The 17,453-nt window shown below is 34.3% G+C and overlaps 1 protein-coding gene across 3 annotated transcripts in view; it reads right to left on the minus strand.

Annotated features, from left to right (window-relative positions):
- LOC145270368 (D(1B) dopamine receptor-like) overlaps positions 1–17,453 on the minus strand; it is a 1,085,834-nt gene that overhangs the window by 892,124 nt on the left and 176,257 nt on the right. For all 3 annotated transcript variants that reach the window (XM_080126039.1, XM_080126025.1, XM_080126031.1), the window contains one exon: positions 89–120. In XM_080126039.1, coding sequence (XP_079982165.1) covers positions 89–120 — 32 coding nt within the window. The remainder of the gene's footprint in view (positions 1–88; positions 121–17,453) is intronic.

Below are 17,453 nucleotides of genomic sequence, written 5' to 3' on the forward strand. Positions count from 1 at the left end.
TGTCGACGGTTACTTGAAAAAATATTTTATTTGCGGTACAAAAATGATGGTGTCTTTGAGGTCAATGAAAAGAAAATACAATTCTTACCGGCAAAAGCGCCCTGGAAATTTGACACGTACCTGTAAAAGAGAGAAATGAAACATTGTCAGCAAAAAGCAAAGACAAAAGAACGTATATTTTAGTTGATGCGATGCTGCGCAAGATAAAGGAGCTTAAGTGATAAACTAAAAATACGCTAGCTTAATTAAACAAATAAAACTACGCCTAAATTACTGTTGTTATTGTTTGAATGTTTTTGCTAGATCAAAACAGCTAAAACACAGTTTCGACATTCTAAAGGATAAATTGCTTCCTATTTGTGATAAACACTCCATTAAATAAACACTCCATTAAGTAAAAAAATCTCCACTCTGATATAAAAGCTACTTAGTGTGTGTGATTCCTTCCTCATGGGTTCCGAAACGGTTGAGGCTATCTTTTGCACAGTTCACACAAAATTTATTATATATATATATATATATATATATATATATATATATATATATATATATATATATATATATATGGCAATGTTCTTCGGTATGTTTTGTAAATAAATTCACCCGATAAGTTTCGAAAACCGAAGAAATTCGATCTTGAAAATAGTCTTTTCTTTCTCACAGATAAAAAATAATTTTACATGGGAATATTTTACGTTACACCGACCAAGGGAAATAATAAAATCTCAGCAAAACATTACTTCGTAAGAAAAGATTGATTGCCATCTGGAGATAAAGTTCAGTGCTAGAAAATTCGACTACAGATCGATTTATCCCCTGTTCAAACCCGGGTGTCCTTCACCATTTTATTTTTCTAATTAATGACAATAAAAAAAACAAAATTAACAAAAATGGCTGATCATGAGGATCAGTATTAAAGAGCCGTCAGTTATCAAGTTTTTGAAATTCATAGTAAAATATCAACTGTAAACGGACATGATAGCAAAGAATAGACAATAAGGTAAATATTTTCCTTGCTTAAATATTTTAAAGATAAGAACAGTACTGAAATAGAGTTGAACATAAAAATTGCATCCAACAAGATTGAAGCATGCCACGATCCAAAGTTGCATCAAACCTATGAGAATTTCTGCAAGCACGAATCGTGGGTCAACAGGAAAGTGGTCTTAGTCAACGCCAAACAGTAGAAACATTTTCAATACCCTTTTCTACTTTTAATAGTGTGATTCTACAATTCACAAGAGAGAACAAAGAGAGTTCACAAAATCTCATTTAGGTCGCCCCAGCCTCTCTGAAAAGGCCTTGCATCTTGTGAAAAGTAATGTTGAAGAGGATTATCTGTGCAAAACACAAGCTAGCATCAGTTCTAGAATAGCAATCTTCACAAGTTGGGCTACTACTGTAGAGGTGCGAGAAAGAAAGCTTTTCTTATCCTGCCAACATCAAGCGCAGAAGAGGCTTGTGAGATGGTGAAGAGACCTATGACCTTTAACACCAATGTCCTTTTCTCTTATGAATCACGATTTTCATTTTTTCCCGACTTTGGTAGAATACGGATATGGAGGCTCCCTCAGAAAATTTTTAAAAGACTTCAGTCTGGCGGTTTCTCGGTTATTGTATTGAGTGCAATTTGGAGTGATGGTTGCTCAGACCTGGTGGAGTACGAAAGAAAACATCAGTTCTGCTAAATATGTTTCAATATTACATAAAAGACTTCAACCAATATTCCCAAGTGGTAAAAATGAAGTTAAATCCATATTTATAAACAGCGGAGCTCTTTGTCTATGGTGACACAACATTGGTTGGACAAAATGGGATTAATAAGTCACCGTCAATTGAAAAGCTTTGGGGCATATTAGAATGAAACTTTCTAAAAAAAAAAAGAAGAATCCATCTTCTAAGCCTGAACTTTTAGCATTATTGCTTCAGACATGGCAAGAAAATCGTCATAATGATATTCGTCAACTTATCAATGCCATGCCTACAAGGGTCCTAGCATTTAAAACAGCAAAGGGAATGTCAACCAAGTATTAGTTATTTAATTTGTGACCATTAATTTTTTATTTTGTTTTATAATTTATGTTTCTTGAAATAAACTGTTTCTGTGAGTGTTTATACTTTTCTGTCATGTCTGTATATATGGTGTCACATGTTTCAGCCGAAAAATATCTATAGGTGTGCAAAATTTTAAAAGAACAGTTGAGTAGAGTTGAGATGGAAGGCCTTGAGAAGTGAGGTGTTTGAATCAATCAATGATCTAATTCAGTCTCACTGAAGAAGAACATTAGATGACATTGCAAGGATTTTGAGGTTATCTGTTGGAACAGCCTAAAGGTTGTCCATTGGCTACTCGAAGATCCGCTGAAAATATTCGATAAAAGAAGTAAATGTAGTACTTACCAACACAACAAACGCCCTCGTGTTTGTGCCTTGTATAGGCATGCGCGACAACAAAACTTGGGTTTTTATAAGCGGAAGTCTCGAGGTTGTAAGGAATCTACAGGCGCATGCGCAAGAGAAGGGATTGAGATAGTGGTATAAAGGCAGGTCGAGTGAGAAGGTTGTTGTTGTCATTGGACGTTACAGTGACGCGTGTGTTAGCAGGTGATTAAGAGGCGGTTTATTTTTGTGTGTCAAGTTGCGCACCTCGGTGAAGGTCATATAAATCGTTCACCTCGGTGAAGGTGAAGGTCATAGTCTGATTTCGACCAAAGTTAACACCCTTTGTAAAAACCTAACATCACAAGTATATTACAGAAGTTTTAACACCGCAAAAGCAAAAAGGTCCAGCTATAAAATTAACTGTAGTTTCTTTTATAAGAAAAAGGCGCGGTCGAAATGAATGGGGTTATTTTCAGACAACTATTGATCATGATACTTGATTTTTGTACGTTTACTTTTAATTCAAGTCATCACGTAAAAATAATTTAATAAAAATTAACGGTTGGTTATTTTCTAAAACAGCGACGCATTTAAAATTAATTGAGCGATGATATACTTTACTTTGCATTGTGTAATAACATTTGCAGTAGATTCTGTACAGTGCAATGCAGACTACAATTATTATGAACTTGGTTACTGCGGGGAGGCATGTGAACTTTATCCACGTATACTGCAGGGTTGCTAACTTTATCAGGCAATCCATAGATCTGGTTTAAAAATTATCGATTTCAATGGCAATGAAATTATGGGAGAGTGGGAAATTGGTTGATAATCGTCAAATCTCGGACAACGTCTGGTTTCTCTGCTAGAATATATATATATATATATATATATATATATATATATATATATATATAAGAGCAAACAGTTGATAAAACATGTTAAAACACTTTGAAAAAGAGTTAAAAACATATTTAATCTGAAAAGGAAGCACTGGATAAGTGGATAGTCCTTAATTCGCGGAGTTTCGAAGAAATACTTTCCTTCTAATCAGAGAGTAGGAATTAGCAAAATGCGGGATCGGATTTTGCATACAAAAGTATTTGATGAAACTGCAAGTAAAAGTCAAAGATCTTACTTGATAACAAAAAATGAAGCAGAGGGAATATGGTGAAGAAAAAGGTGATTTCACATGAATGGATAGTCTGGTGAAAGGCAAATAATCCAATGACGGTAAAATCCAAAAAATATAAATCCAAGAAAGTTAATTGAATTTCCATTCGTACAAGTAAAATCCAAAGAAATCACGTAATTGGAAAGTGGTCCAAAATTATCCAAAAGGCCGAAATCAAGAAATAATTCACAAATATGTACAAGGAAAAGGGAAAAATTCCAATATTAATAAAAGAAAAAATAAGAGATTATATATATATATATACATATATATACATATATATATATATATATATATATATATATATATATATAGTAGCGTCTGTTTCCCATACAGTCCACACCACTGGAGTGATCATGATCAAACCTGGCGTAATTATGTCCCCCACCTAAGGATGGTGCACACTATTTTTCAAGGTTAAGGTCTAATGTCAAATATATACTCTCCTTCAGTCCACATTATAGGAGTGATCATGACTAAACCTGGCATGATGATGGTCCCCCACGCAGAGAAGGCGCACATCATTTTCTAAGGTCAAGGTCAAAGGTTCAGGTCATGTTTGGTGCAGTTCTTCAGGAACTAACCCACCTAAGAATGATGCAAACCAAGTTGCGGTTCGCCACCATGACCGGTGTCACCACTATGGCGCCGGACAACTTCTTTTGTAAATTTAATCAGATCACCTTCCTCCACTCCCACTCCTCAACTTATCTTGATGAAATTTAGAATGATAGGCCAAAATTTAAATATCGAAATCAACCTCCAATCTTGATTCTTTGATAGTTAAAAAATTTTAAAACCTTAAGCAATAGTTGCTCGCACAACAGACACTTACTGCAAGAGTCACCGCGAAGCGGGTACCTAAGCGTACAGCAAAGTCCCACGCTAAGCGCAGGTATGTTTGCAAGTAGATATTTAGGTCAGAAAATAAACCGTTACGTTTATGCCATTGTATTTTCGCTTTCAACCTGTAACTGATTGATTTTTCATTTGACTACGCTGTTTTTTTCTTTTTACCCGAACTCCATGTAGAATATATTTTTGATGCATATATTTCTATACCATTTCTGAAAAAAATGACTTCTTTCACATTTGGAAGTTTTCAGTTTATGTGCTAACTAGCAAAATGATAGTTAGCTTAGAAATGTAATTTTGCTAACATTTTTCCTTCTGAAATTAAGGGCAATTCTTTGAAACTCCATGCAATAACGAAATTTTAAGTTTTAACTAATATTAAATAAATATTGCAAATTCTAATTTACAAAATTTGAATTTTCCTTTTGATATATATATATATATATATATATATATATATATATATATATGTATTTTTGTGTGTGTGTGTGTGTGTGTAACATTTGATGCTATTTTTCATAGGTTAGGTAACCAGTGAAATATAGCGAGATTAATACAAGAGTACTCAATATCGAACCAGAACAAGGTATATTTTGTTTTGTTTTACATAAGCAGTAATGTGTTGCTACACAATCATCAGCATGTTTCAGTCCGCTTGTTTATAGTAACTAGAAATCTTTTCAGGCGATACATCTTAATAAAAGTTTGCAATGAAAATCTCAGATCATCTTCCGGTAAAAATCATTAAAAAATAGAAACATGCTTTGCTTTTTGCTACCGTCCTACACTCCCGATTTGCCTTACTCACCTACCACCATATCTACCATTATATTCGTAACTTTTATATTTATTTGTTTATTTATTTGTTCCTTATAGTCTTCACAATTTTGTTGATATAATAATGAAAAACTCAAAATGTACATAATTAATAAAGCTTCTATGCTACGATATAATCATTTGTTATGACAGCGGTAATGATTATTAAAAATAGAGGATAATTGGGAAATGTGTTGGGTTACTTATAACAGTATTGGTGATAATTGATAATGATGATACCTTTTATTGAAAGTTATATTGATTATTCATGCATAAATACTAATCTCCACAGATCTTCCGCCACCCACATATGCATATATGTATATATTATGTAATTATAGGGAATAGATGCAAATAAAACTATATTGGAGTGTATCTCAAAGTTTATCATATATGCGTAAACTTTATTGTTTAAATTGTTTATATACTTTTTGTTTTATTACATTTTCAATCCAAACAAAGCACGTTGCCACTTTGATGTAGGGGGCTACTATTAGGGACCTAAGTTGCAGGGGTAATATGTAGGGAGTTTAGCAGCAAGATGTTTGTTCAGATTAAACTTGAACTTCTGCATGTCAGTACAGTTAGGGAAGCAGTAAACCGGAAGAGAATTCCAAAATCCTGTAGTTCTGGGGAAGAATCTATTAGAGTAAAAGGCTTTCTTACATCTAGGGATCTCGACTGTGTAGGGGTGGGACGTAACTACTTGTCGGATTTGTCAGCGGTATTTTCGTCGAGGGGGTGCAAGGACTTATAGGTCGTCAGAGCATCCACCATTAACGTACTTGTAAAACAGGCAGAGGGATGCAACATTTCGTCGTTGGGACAGGGGCTGAAGTTTAGATGACAGTTCAGGACCTATTAGGTTGGCGACTCTCTTTTGGACCCTGTCCAGGAGTGAGAGACTAGTAGCAGATGTACCAACCCAAATGTGACAGCAATACTCCATACATGGGCTAATGGTGGCTTTGTAGAGGTGCAAGATACTTTTAGGCGTAAGGAACTTTCTAGCACGATAATGAGAGCCCACCTTCTTGGCAGCAGCTTAGCAATAATCTCGATGTATCTATTCCAACTCATGCAAACGTTAAGCCAAGGAGCTTGAATTACGTGCTCTCAGATAAAATATCTCTAGCTATACCTATTGATGGTTGGTAAGGTTTCATGCAATTATTAAAGGAAACAAGCTTTGTCTTGGCAGCGTTGAACGTTGACATCCATTTTTGACCCCATTTCACTACAAACTGAAGGTCTTCCTCTAGAGTTCCGGCCATTATCTTAGATATGTGCTCATTAGTTTCCCCACGTCCCTGCTATAGAGCGTGGTGTCGTCGGCAAATATACCCATCTCAGAGACAATTTTTTCAGGTAAGTCATTTATGAATATCAGAAATAATAAAGGTCCCATGATGGATCCCTGAGACACACCCGCATTTATATATTTGGGGGGGGGGACGTACACCCATCGAGAACAACCTGGATTCTTCTCTCATTTAAGAAAGATCTAATTATGCTAAGTATTCGTCCAGTAATACCATAGGATTTTATTTTCATCAGACGACCATCGTGCCATACTCTGTCAAAAGCCTTAGATATATCTAAGGATACTGTCCTCCCTTACCCTGCCTTATCTAGTGCTTAGTATAAACGTTCAGAGATTACAGTTAGAATATCTGCAGTAGAATGGGCTTGCCTAAATCCATATTGGTGGTCTGACAAAAGTTTAGCAGCTGTAAGGTGGTGGACTAGAGATTGATTAATTAAGAACTCAAATATTTTGGCGAAAAGAGTGAGCAGGCTAATTGGGCGATAGTTTAATGGGTCAGTTCTTTCGCCACAGTTTTTGTAAACTGGTACCACAGAAGCAGTTTTCCAGAAGCCAAGAAAGCAACATTCGTTACGGCATTTTTTTAAAGAGTTTAGAGAAACAGGAGCGATCTCAGCGGAGCGGTTTTTTAATAGCGCAGCTGTGATGATAATTATAATATCATGTACTTGGGAAGGCGTGATCTTCAGATCATCTAGCGTTGTTTCTGTCCGCAGACGAAAATTAGGTAGAGAATAGCTTGCTAGGTCCAAAGTAGAGTTTGAGGCAAACTGACGGCCAAGCATGTTAGCTCTCTCAGTTGCTGTGCAAACAACAACATGATTGTTTGATAGTGGGGGTATTGTCGATTGCCCATTATTTACTACACTGTTGTAGATTTTCCAGAAATCACGAGTTCCTAATTTTTGCGCTTCAATGCGTTTCTTGGTGGTTTCAGTATATTTACTCTTAGCTGTTGCTACTTCTTTCTAGCTTCTATATGCTTTTGTCTGTTTGTACAGGAGTTATGCCGGATAAATCTCTGAGCAATGGCAGATGTATTTTATATTAATAATTGCTTCCTAAGCAGTGGTATTTAAAAGATGTTTTTTTACCACGTTAGGTTTTTTTCAGCTTGTTATCAACACTGAGGGGTCTTTAATATTTATGGAAATTTGTATATTATTTAGTTTTGTATCTTAGGGATAAAGATTGAAAAATTATATTTCAGTGCACTAGCATCAGTCAAGTGAATGTAAGTTGTATGCAAACAAAACAATTAGCTCTTGTGGAAGAATATAGATAGGGGAGTTGGACTAGTCAGGGATAAAGGCCAGACAAAGGCCTACTCGAGTAATTCTCACATATTGTACCTGCTCTAGTGTTTCAGCACAATGTGTTTAAAAAAAACTTTTTAAAGTTATTCACTACCAGATGGGTTACGTAGTAAATTTACAAGTTCTACTAAAAATCAGATTAGAAAAGGTAAGTTATGCGCCGGGGTTCTAGACCAGACTTATAAGCGCACTCGTATGGTTTGTAAGATAAGCATCATACTTAAATAAAGTTCTACTGTCTTCTAAATAAATTAGTATAATTTTTTTTCTTAGTGGTTAGGGTTAACAATTAAACATTTTTTTGTTAAAGTGCTTTACTATAGTGAAAAAACAATTATTGGTTTTAATAATAAAGAGTTAAAATTAATAGTTTATGTTTACTTTACTAAATAATTGTGTTCTTTTATGGTTTGGGTTAAGTTGTAGCGGACGTAATCACACTTCTCTAGTATCAGACTTACTGCATGGACAACAAGTAACACGCACACATATAAAAACTGAATTTTGTTGGATATTTATATTATGGGTAAACATAATTACACAGTCTAAGGGAGAATACATTGAGGAAGTGAACGCTTCTTTGAAACTCAACCGATTAAGGATTTCTTGATTTTGCATTTAGTATTCCTTGTCAGATAATAACAGTTCTGTTTTTCCTTATATGCAGATTTTTAAATTTTATTTCCTTATTTATATATATGTGTGTGTGTGTGTATGTGTGTGGGGGGACGTGGTATAGAGGCTAAGGATTGAGGGTGGAGAGTTCTATGTCTTGGTTTCGATTCTAGCTGAGGATACCAAAGTCGTATATATATTGAGTTTTGACCTCACTACCATATATTAGGTTCAATATAATAATCGATTAAGAATTGTCTTTCTAATAATAAATACGTAATCTACATTAACTAATCTATTATATTTAAGCAGACTTTACGACCGGGCAACACCGGGTGACCCGCTAGTTATATAGAAATATACGGAGATAAAACGGTTCTATTCATTCTCATTCATTTGTTTTTCTTTGACAATTCAAAAAGATAACAATAAATCCATCAACTTGGCCGACCTTATCATATACACAGTCGCCATAATGGCCGGAAGTGATATTATTTTGTTTTCCTTAGTACTTCGGTTCATTATGAATCGACTTCCTACTTTGACGCGTACATTTCTTTTAGATTACCTATTATATACTCGTGTTTTTTTTATGATTCTCTTTTTTGTTTGTTTCTTTGTCTGCTGTGATTGCTCTGTTAAACAGCCGATTCTTTTATAACTCATCGTTTTTACGACCGTTAGTCTTGTACGAACATTTGTTATATCTCTCCTCTTGTCTATTAAGTATATATGATATAAAATATTTGTTTCTTAATGGTGTTCTCTAGTTTTGCACAAGTTGTAAAGTGTGATGTGTTGTTAGAAAAAAATACGAGTTCACATTCGACATTTTTATGATATTTTTAAACAACTAATAAGAGTAGAAGTTGATGGGCAAAAATCAGAAGCCCACAGTATTAATGCTGGAATCCCTCAGAGGTCCATCCTGGGCCCAACTCTTTTCCTGATCTACATTAATGATCTTCCAAATCACAACCTTACATCATTTGTAGACATTTATGCTGATGACACTACCATTTATAATAGCACATCTAAGACAGTAAACTTCGATTCTCTCTCCTCTGATCTTGAGCACGTGGTACAATGGGGAAAGGAGTGGCTGGTTACTTTTAATGCATCTAAAACCAAGCTTCTCTCTTTACATCATCAACATTCTGATCCACATCTGACATCAATTGAAATGAATGGCTTTCGTCTTCAGGAGGCTTCAAGTTTTGACAAGCTTCTGGGCTTGACCGTTACTCCTGATCTGAAATAGAACACGTACATCAAATCTGTTGCCAAGGCCGCTGATAAAATGGTGGGATCTTTCTATCGATCCAGTAGATATCTCACTGCTGATGCAATTTTCTATCTATATAAGAGCCAGGTACGTCCAAGGATGGAATACTGTTGCCACATATGGACAGGAGCTGATAGAAAGGACTTGTTTTGCCTTGATATAGTTCAAAATAGACTTCGTAGCCTCGTAGGAGATGCCATTTTCTCTTCCCTGCAACCTCTATCTCACAGAAGAGATGTTGCGAGTTTGTCTCTGATGTATCGTTATTTTCATGTAAAGTGTTTGACTGAGCTTCAGTCTATGGTCCCCCCTCGCCAAACTTTCACAAGAAACACTCGTCTAGCTGAAAACACTATTCGCCCCACTTTATCTGTGTCTAAACCCAAACGTAGATTCCATGAACAAAGCTTCTTTCTTGGAACTGTACGCCTGTTGAATTGTCTTCCGTTTTCCTGCTTTCCGGCTGACTACAATATGGTTGTCTTCAAGTCTAACGTAAATAAGTTCTTGATGAGCCGTTCCATATAAGTTAACAAATTTACTGAATTTCCATTACTAATGATTACTATATTGTCCAATTGTCTACTGTACACTCTTTCACCCTTATCCTCGAGTGGCCTCTTGGCCTTGATAATGTGGTGATGCCTGTGTAAAAAAACAACTAAAATTTATTTTGATCGGATTGCACGTTATTAAATATTTTTTATTTATAATTTTTGGTAATTAAAGTGAGTAAAATTTACGAAAAAGCGATTTGAAGCAGAGTCAACGACGGTTAAATTACTTTTACACACACACACACACACACACATATATATATATAAATATATGTTTATATATATATATATATATATATATATATATATATATACTTTTTATTTGTTTTACATAAGCATTACTAGGTGGCGGCGCATTCATGAGCATGTTTCGCTTAGCCAATTACAAGTAACTAAAAACTTCTTCAGGCGATCTTGCTTTTTTTTTACACGGTGGTCACCACTTATCAAGGCCCGGACGCCACTCAAGGATAAGGGTTATTGCAAGTACAGTACGTTAGTGTGGAGATTTGATGAAGTGTTTAATTAAGGGGGCGGTTCATTATGAATTTGTTAACGTTGGACTTGAAGACATCCAGGTTGTAGTCAGGTGGGAAGCAGGCAGATGGAACAGAGTTCCACGGGCGTGCAATTCAAAGAAAGAAGCTTTGTTCATGGAATCCACGTTTTGATTTAGGCACAGATAAAGAGTGGGGGAAATTTTTCACAGTGGATTCAGCTAGACGGGTGTTTTTCGTGAAAGATTGGCGAGGGGGGACCAGAGATTGGAGTACAGACGAGCACCTGCCATGGAAATAACGATAAAACAAGGATAGGCTCGCAACGTCTCTTCTGTGGGAGAGAGGTTGCAGAGTAGAGAAAAGGGCATCCCCCCTAAGCCACGAAGTCTATTTTGTACTCTATCAAAGCAGGATAGGCTGTTTTTAGCAGCTCCTGCCCAGATATGGCAGCAGTATTCGATCCTTGCTTATGCAAAAGTTGGTCAATGTTCACCGTTACGCCAACTGAAGACGCCTCAACATTAAATCAAAAAACATGTGAAGGTTTTCGGTTATGCCGAACACGAATATCGCAGGAAAAATTAGAGCAGACAAATTGTTTTTGAGATATAAATACCTGTATTATGCATCGTAATTTCTAGTCGTTTGAATTGGCCGCCATCTTTGTTGCTCCAATGAAATATTTATATTATAGATGGGATAGTGAGCATGCGCAGACGATGTGTCTTGTAAAGTCTGCGAGATTCAAACGTTTATTCAACGTCTTTCGGAATAAACATCCTCCACCTGTCCATGTTAAGAACTGCTTTCGGAATGAACCTCCACCTCCCCATGTTAAAAATGGCTTTCGAAATAAACACCCCCACCTCCCCATGTAATTGCGTTGAGTTAACTACACAGATCGTCTGCTCACTGCAGCGTGTGCGCGGATGCTCAATATACTATTTCATTAAAACAACGAAGATCGCGGCCAAATAAAAAAATTCGAGAAATTACGTAACAAAATACAGGTATTTATATCTCGACAACTATTTGTCTGCGCTAATTTTCCCTGCGAGATTTGTTCTCAGCATACCCGAAAATCTATAAAAAATCGTCATTTTTTAAGAAAATGTTTAGACGTCTTCAGTTTGCATAACAGTGAACATTGACCCAAAAGTTTAGTACGTAAGAAAAATTATTGAATGATTCATAATCACCAAATCAATTTTATCAGGTTGCATCACATGTCAGTAAGAATAATAAAGGTAACGGCCTTTAATATGAAAAAGAGGGGAAAAGGGGGTAAAGTAACGTTTATATCAAAATACTAAAAAGAAATACAGGAAATAAAGCATAGAGAAAAAAAGAAATATATGATATAAGGAATTTAACGTTATGCTTACTAGCGGACAATGCCGGGTACACCTGCTAGAATACAATATAATTCGCCTCGCTATAAAGCCAGATTTCATCGTTCGGTTGATAAATGAACTATGAACTATGAATATAATCTGCACATTATTTTTCGATGAATTCTGACGTGTGTGTGTGTCTATTCATATTAATAATCCTCTCCCCAAAATCGTTATAAGTAAGATACGAAAAGAAAATAAATATAGGAAAGCAAATTTTTAATTCTGTTAAATAATAATTTTTCTGAATAAATTGTGAGCATCATTTATGTGTATGACATATTGTCGGAGGGTATATGACGTATACGTGTCTTTTCTAGATAAGAGTATATATACGTTTGTATATACGAGTCAGTCATCTATATGAAGTGTGCATATACATGTGTTAGTCTATGACCGCCTAAGCGTTCTGATCGTCTAATCTAGAGTTTATTGTGTGTGTGTATGTACAATTAATTACAGTTTATGACGGAACAATAATATGCATAAATATCTTTTCAACACAAAGGACACTTATTTGGGTTTCAACATCTGGCCAATCGGAAACATATCCAGTTCATCTTTGGTCTTGTTTGACGGAAAGTTGCAATGAAAATTCTTCCCACGCGATGATAAAGCCTCGGGTTATATTTTCGGCTATTTTTAATTCTAGAATAGTTTTTCCCGCGTTTGGAACGTTGCGACATTAATTCTTTCTATCGCCATTTCTGATTCCTCCCTTTACATTGTCATCACGATCTGAAGACCTTATCTTTTCCTCTTTCGACTCCGACCGACTTCCCTAATTTTCATGTACCCTAAAAAGACCATCTCTCTTCTAACTAACATCATTAGTATAAGTTACTACAAGAATCGGTTGATGTTTTACATGTAATTATTCTAAGTTGTCAACTAAATTGTAATAACATATTTTAGCTGACAAAACTTTCCTCATGTTGTCGTGCCTGTCCTTATATTATTATTGGGCTAGTTTGCTGCATTTACTTATTATGTGATTTATTGTTTCGTCTCTTTGCCTACAGAGTTTACATTTGCTATTTTATTGTGTTTTATCTATTTTAGTTTTCATGCGATGGGTTCTAATCGTGTTATTCTGTGCAGCTGTTAGTAGAGATTCTGTTTTTCTGTTTATTTGTCCTTTTCTTAGCCACAGCCAGATGTTTTCATGATTCTCTCCGTTTGTTATTTTGATGAATCGTTCGTGTACATCGTTCACTCCCATTTTTCTTTTCTTGTCTTTTTGTTTTTGTTTTCAATGTTTCCTGTATTGTTGTTTTTTAATTGCGTCTATCTTTCTGTGGTGATCAATATTTCTGTTTTCTGACTTATGTACATTTCCAAGTCTTTTTGTGCCTTTTAGACGGTCTTCTACGTTTATAAGTCCTCTTCCTTCTTCGTTCCTTTTCACATAGTCGGCTAGCACCGCCTTTTGTGTGTAATGCATTTCGCATTGCCATTAGCTCCCCCGTTTTCTCATCAGGTTATCTAAGTTCTTCTGTAGTTCAGTCTATGAATGGTCCAAAATATCTTATTAGCGATAGTGTTTGTTACTTATTGTATATTTTCGTTTCTAAGAGTTTCATTGTTCTTCTCAGATACTCTCTCTGCCCTTCCATTTGTGTAGCTTTTATGGTGTCTGCTTTAAGAACCTGAAGATATTTATGTAATGTTCATCGATCGCCCTCATCTTCATCTGGTTGAGGAGTTTCATAGCCTCTGATATATCTAGTTTTCCATGTTTCATCTTTAGTAGTTCACACTTTACTATTCCAAATTCTATTCACTTCCGATTGAATATTCTAGTTTTTTTTGTTTTGTTTTTTGTTTTTTTTGTTATATATATATATATATATATATATATATATATATATATATATATACTAGCAGTTCAACCCGGCTTTTCTTGGACCCTATGTACTGTTCAGAACTTGCCATGTGTGAATACCCTTTATGTGAAATTTCAAATGTTTTAACCAGAAATTGTCTGAGTAATTTGGAAGACGCCGAACAGGTATTTTTTTAACTTTGACCCACGTTTAGACCCCTTAAACGTTATTGTTTTTTTCTCAAATCAAAATAAAAAGTTTAACCCATTTCCAAGTTACATTTAAAATTTCAAGTGTTTATTCCCACTATTGGCGAATGAGTTTGGTAGAGTGTTCAAAGGTCAACTCGTTAAACTTTGACCTCTTGACAACCAAATTTCTGTCAGAAAACCGATTAAAAAGATTTTCCCAAATCTCAATACTCCTTATGTAAGATCTTGAGTCTGTAAACCGAAAATTGACAGAGTACTCTAGTAGGGAAATGTACACACACAGACAAACACACAGACAATTTCAAAAAACGAGATTGAGATATTGCTTGACTGTTTTTTATTTTTTCCGTTAGCTTTATTTCATTTCGTGCTTTTTTCTATGTTCTCGATCTTGTATTTTATTCCGCATCATCATTTATATGTTTTTTTGTTATTATTCTTCTTGAATTTATTTGTATGCTTTTTTATCTACATTCGGCTATATCGCTTTATATAAAAAAAAACTTACCATTATTTATATAATCTTTATCTACTGTTTGTTCTGTTGATGTATCTGACGTCTGCACTAATCTAACAATTTACAATAAAACACTGATAATACAATGTCCAGATGTTAATTTATGATAGAAAGCTTCCTTTTATAGATATCGAATCCGTTTTGCATGCAAAATTACAAACAAGATGGCGATTGATAAAACAGAAAAAAAGAAATATTTCGAAAAATAGGTTTTGCCTCATTTCCATCTCAGTTAGTATTACACAGAAACGTTTCCTTGTGAATATTGAACTAGCAATATATATATATATATATATATATATATATATATATATATATATATATATATATATATATATGTGTGTGTGTGTATGTGTGTGTGTGCGTGTGTGTGTGTGTGTATGTCTGTGTGTCTGTATATATATATATATATATATATATATATATATATATATATATATATATATATATATATACTCGGGTTTTTTTATATTCAAAAGTAATGGACTAATGAATTCAACGAGGTTGTTAGATAGTGCTCAATAAAAAGAGCTGATAATACTTGTTTATTGTTATATAAACATGCTCACATCCCGCTGCTACAAATAGCCACTTGTTTCAATCAAACAACAGATATCATCAGGCAGCGACTTGACTATTCAAAAGTTCAATGAATAATCTTTATAATAATAATTTAATAATGATTATTCATTGAACTTTTGAATAGTCAAGTCGCTGCCTGATGATATCTGTTGTTTGATTGAAACAAGTGGCTATTTGTAGCAGCGGGATGTGAGCATGTTTATATAACAATAAACAAGTATATATATATATATATATATATATATATATATATATATATATATATATATATATATATACCCAAAACTCCTGTTTTGATAGATGGGAGACTAAAACTTGCTGATATGGTTTTAAATGATCTGAAATAACAGCAAGGAGAGACTTGATTCCAAATATTTCTCCTATGTGTTATCTCCCCTCTTTTGGAAAAAGGGTACGATTATGAATATTCCCCGTATGAAATAGTATTTATAAACTGTGAAATTTACTTTATGTATGAAAACAAAAGATATATAACACATAAGAAATATTTGGAATCAAGTTTCCTCTTGCTATTATTTCAGAACATTTGAAACCATAGCAGTAAGTTTTAGTCTCCTCTCCACCAAGATCAGAAGTTTTCGAAAAAATATCAGATATTTTGAAATATGCCTATGTGTGTGTGCATAATGGTTGTTTAGATTGGTTTCTTAAAATATTGCTGCATTAATATTTTTTTTAAATTCAATTTATAATATTATATAATCAATTCTTAATGCTGCAATATTTTAAGTTATAAATTTATTATATTTTATACTGATATATCTTGTCCTTTTCTTTTCAAGTTGTAACAACTAGTCCTTTACTTTCCATGTTTAAGCATAACCATATTACTTTTCATGCTCGCATTTTTTCTATTGTAATTTTATATCCTTGTAATTATAATTATTACTTATATAGTGTGTTGCTATTCGTATTATCCCTGCATCTTGTTATAGAGGTGTGTTTGTAATTTGTCCTACAAGCATGAAAATAACGTATGCATTGTATATCTTATTATTCTTATAAATAAAATGTCTTTTTAAAGTTTTCTAATGAACTACAATCTCAATAGGAATTTACCAAATGCTTTTAAAGCAAATCTTCCTCCGTTAAACTATTAATATATTTTATCCTCGTTTAAAAATCATTATTTTTATTCCTGACAAAATAACTCTCTCTTCATACGTTATTTAGTTGTATAATCGTTTTAAGAGGAATACAAGGCAAGATCGACAAACTAAAAAATCACGATATCACGTTCTTCATGTCTCGCGCGTTTTCGCAATACAAGAAATATAAGGTTTTGCTGAAATGACAAACACCAATCCTTAATGTACATTCCAAATATTCAGATGCAAATTATCGAAACTAATTACACGAGTCAAAATCATAAAACTCGGAATCAATCATTATGGAAATTAAATCAGATGTTATGGTCAATCATTAATGTTGTTTTGCAATGTGTTATTAGCATCATCATGAGTCGTATCTTGTTGCTTGGCACGGATTGCGAACCCACGTGACCCAACTTTCGCCATTCCTTCCGATCCAGGGCAAGTGGACGCCCGACTGTTAAGAGATGTCCAATCAAAAACATTTTCTCCTTTGCTTTCTTCTGCCTATTTTGCCTTCTAACATATCCTCAAAGCATAACTTTGACAGACCAGAAGTTGATCGTTTGACAGCCCAGTAGTTGATCGTTTGACACGGCAAAATATTTTCAAATAGAGAATGTAGGGAAATAGTTTGACGGAGGATATTTTGTTTTGTTTTTATCGATCAGGTGATGTCCCGTCATAAAACGCATTATGTGATTTTGAAACACCTTAATACGATTGGTGAGTTGTTTAGTCCATGTGATACAACCAAGGCCATATAAAACTGCTGTTAGGATATAAATTAAATAAACTTTTACTTTAACAGTTATCGCCACCCTTTTTGATGTTAGAATGGTGCTGTGTTTTTGGAAAACCGCCCAACCTAGCCCGATTCTATGTTGCAATGTCATATTGTGATCACTAGAGAAAGTCAGTGTATACACTAAATAAATGAATTGGGTGACCTGTGTAATAGGTTTACTGTGAATAGTCATGTT

This window comes from Euprymna scolopes, chromosome 4 (assembly GCF_053919585.1).
Source record: "Euprymna scolopes isolate OS-2025 chromosome 4, ASM5391958v1, whole genome shotgun sequence".
Lineage (NCBI taxonomy): Eukaryota > Metazoa > Mollusca > Cephalopoda > Sepiida > Sepiolidae > Euprymna > Euprymna scolopes.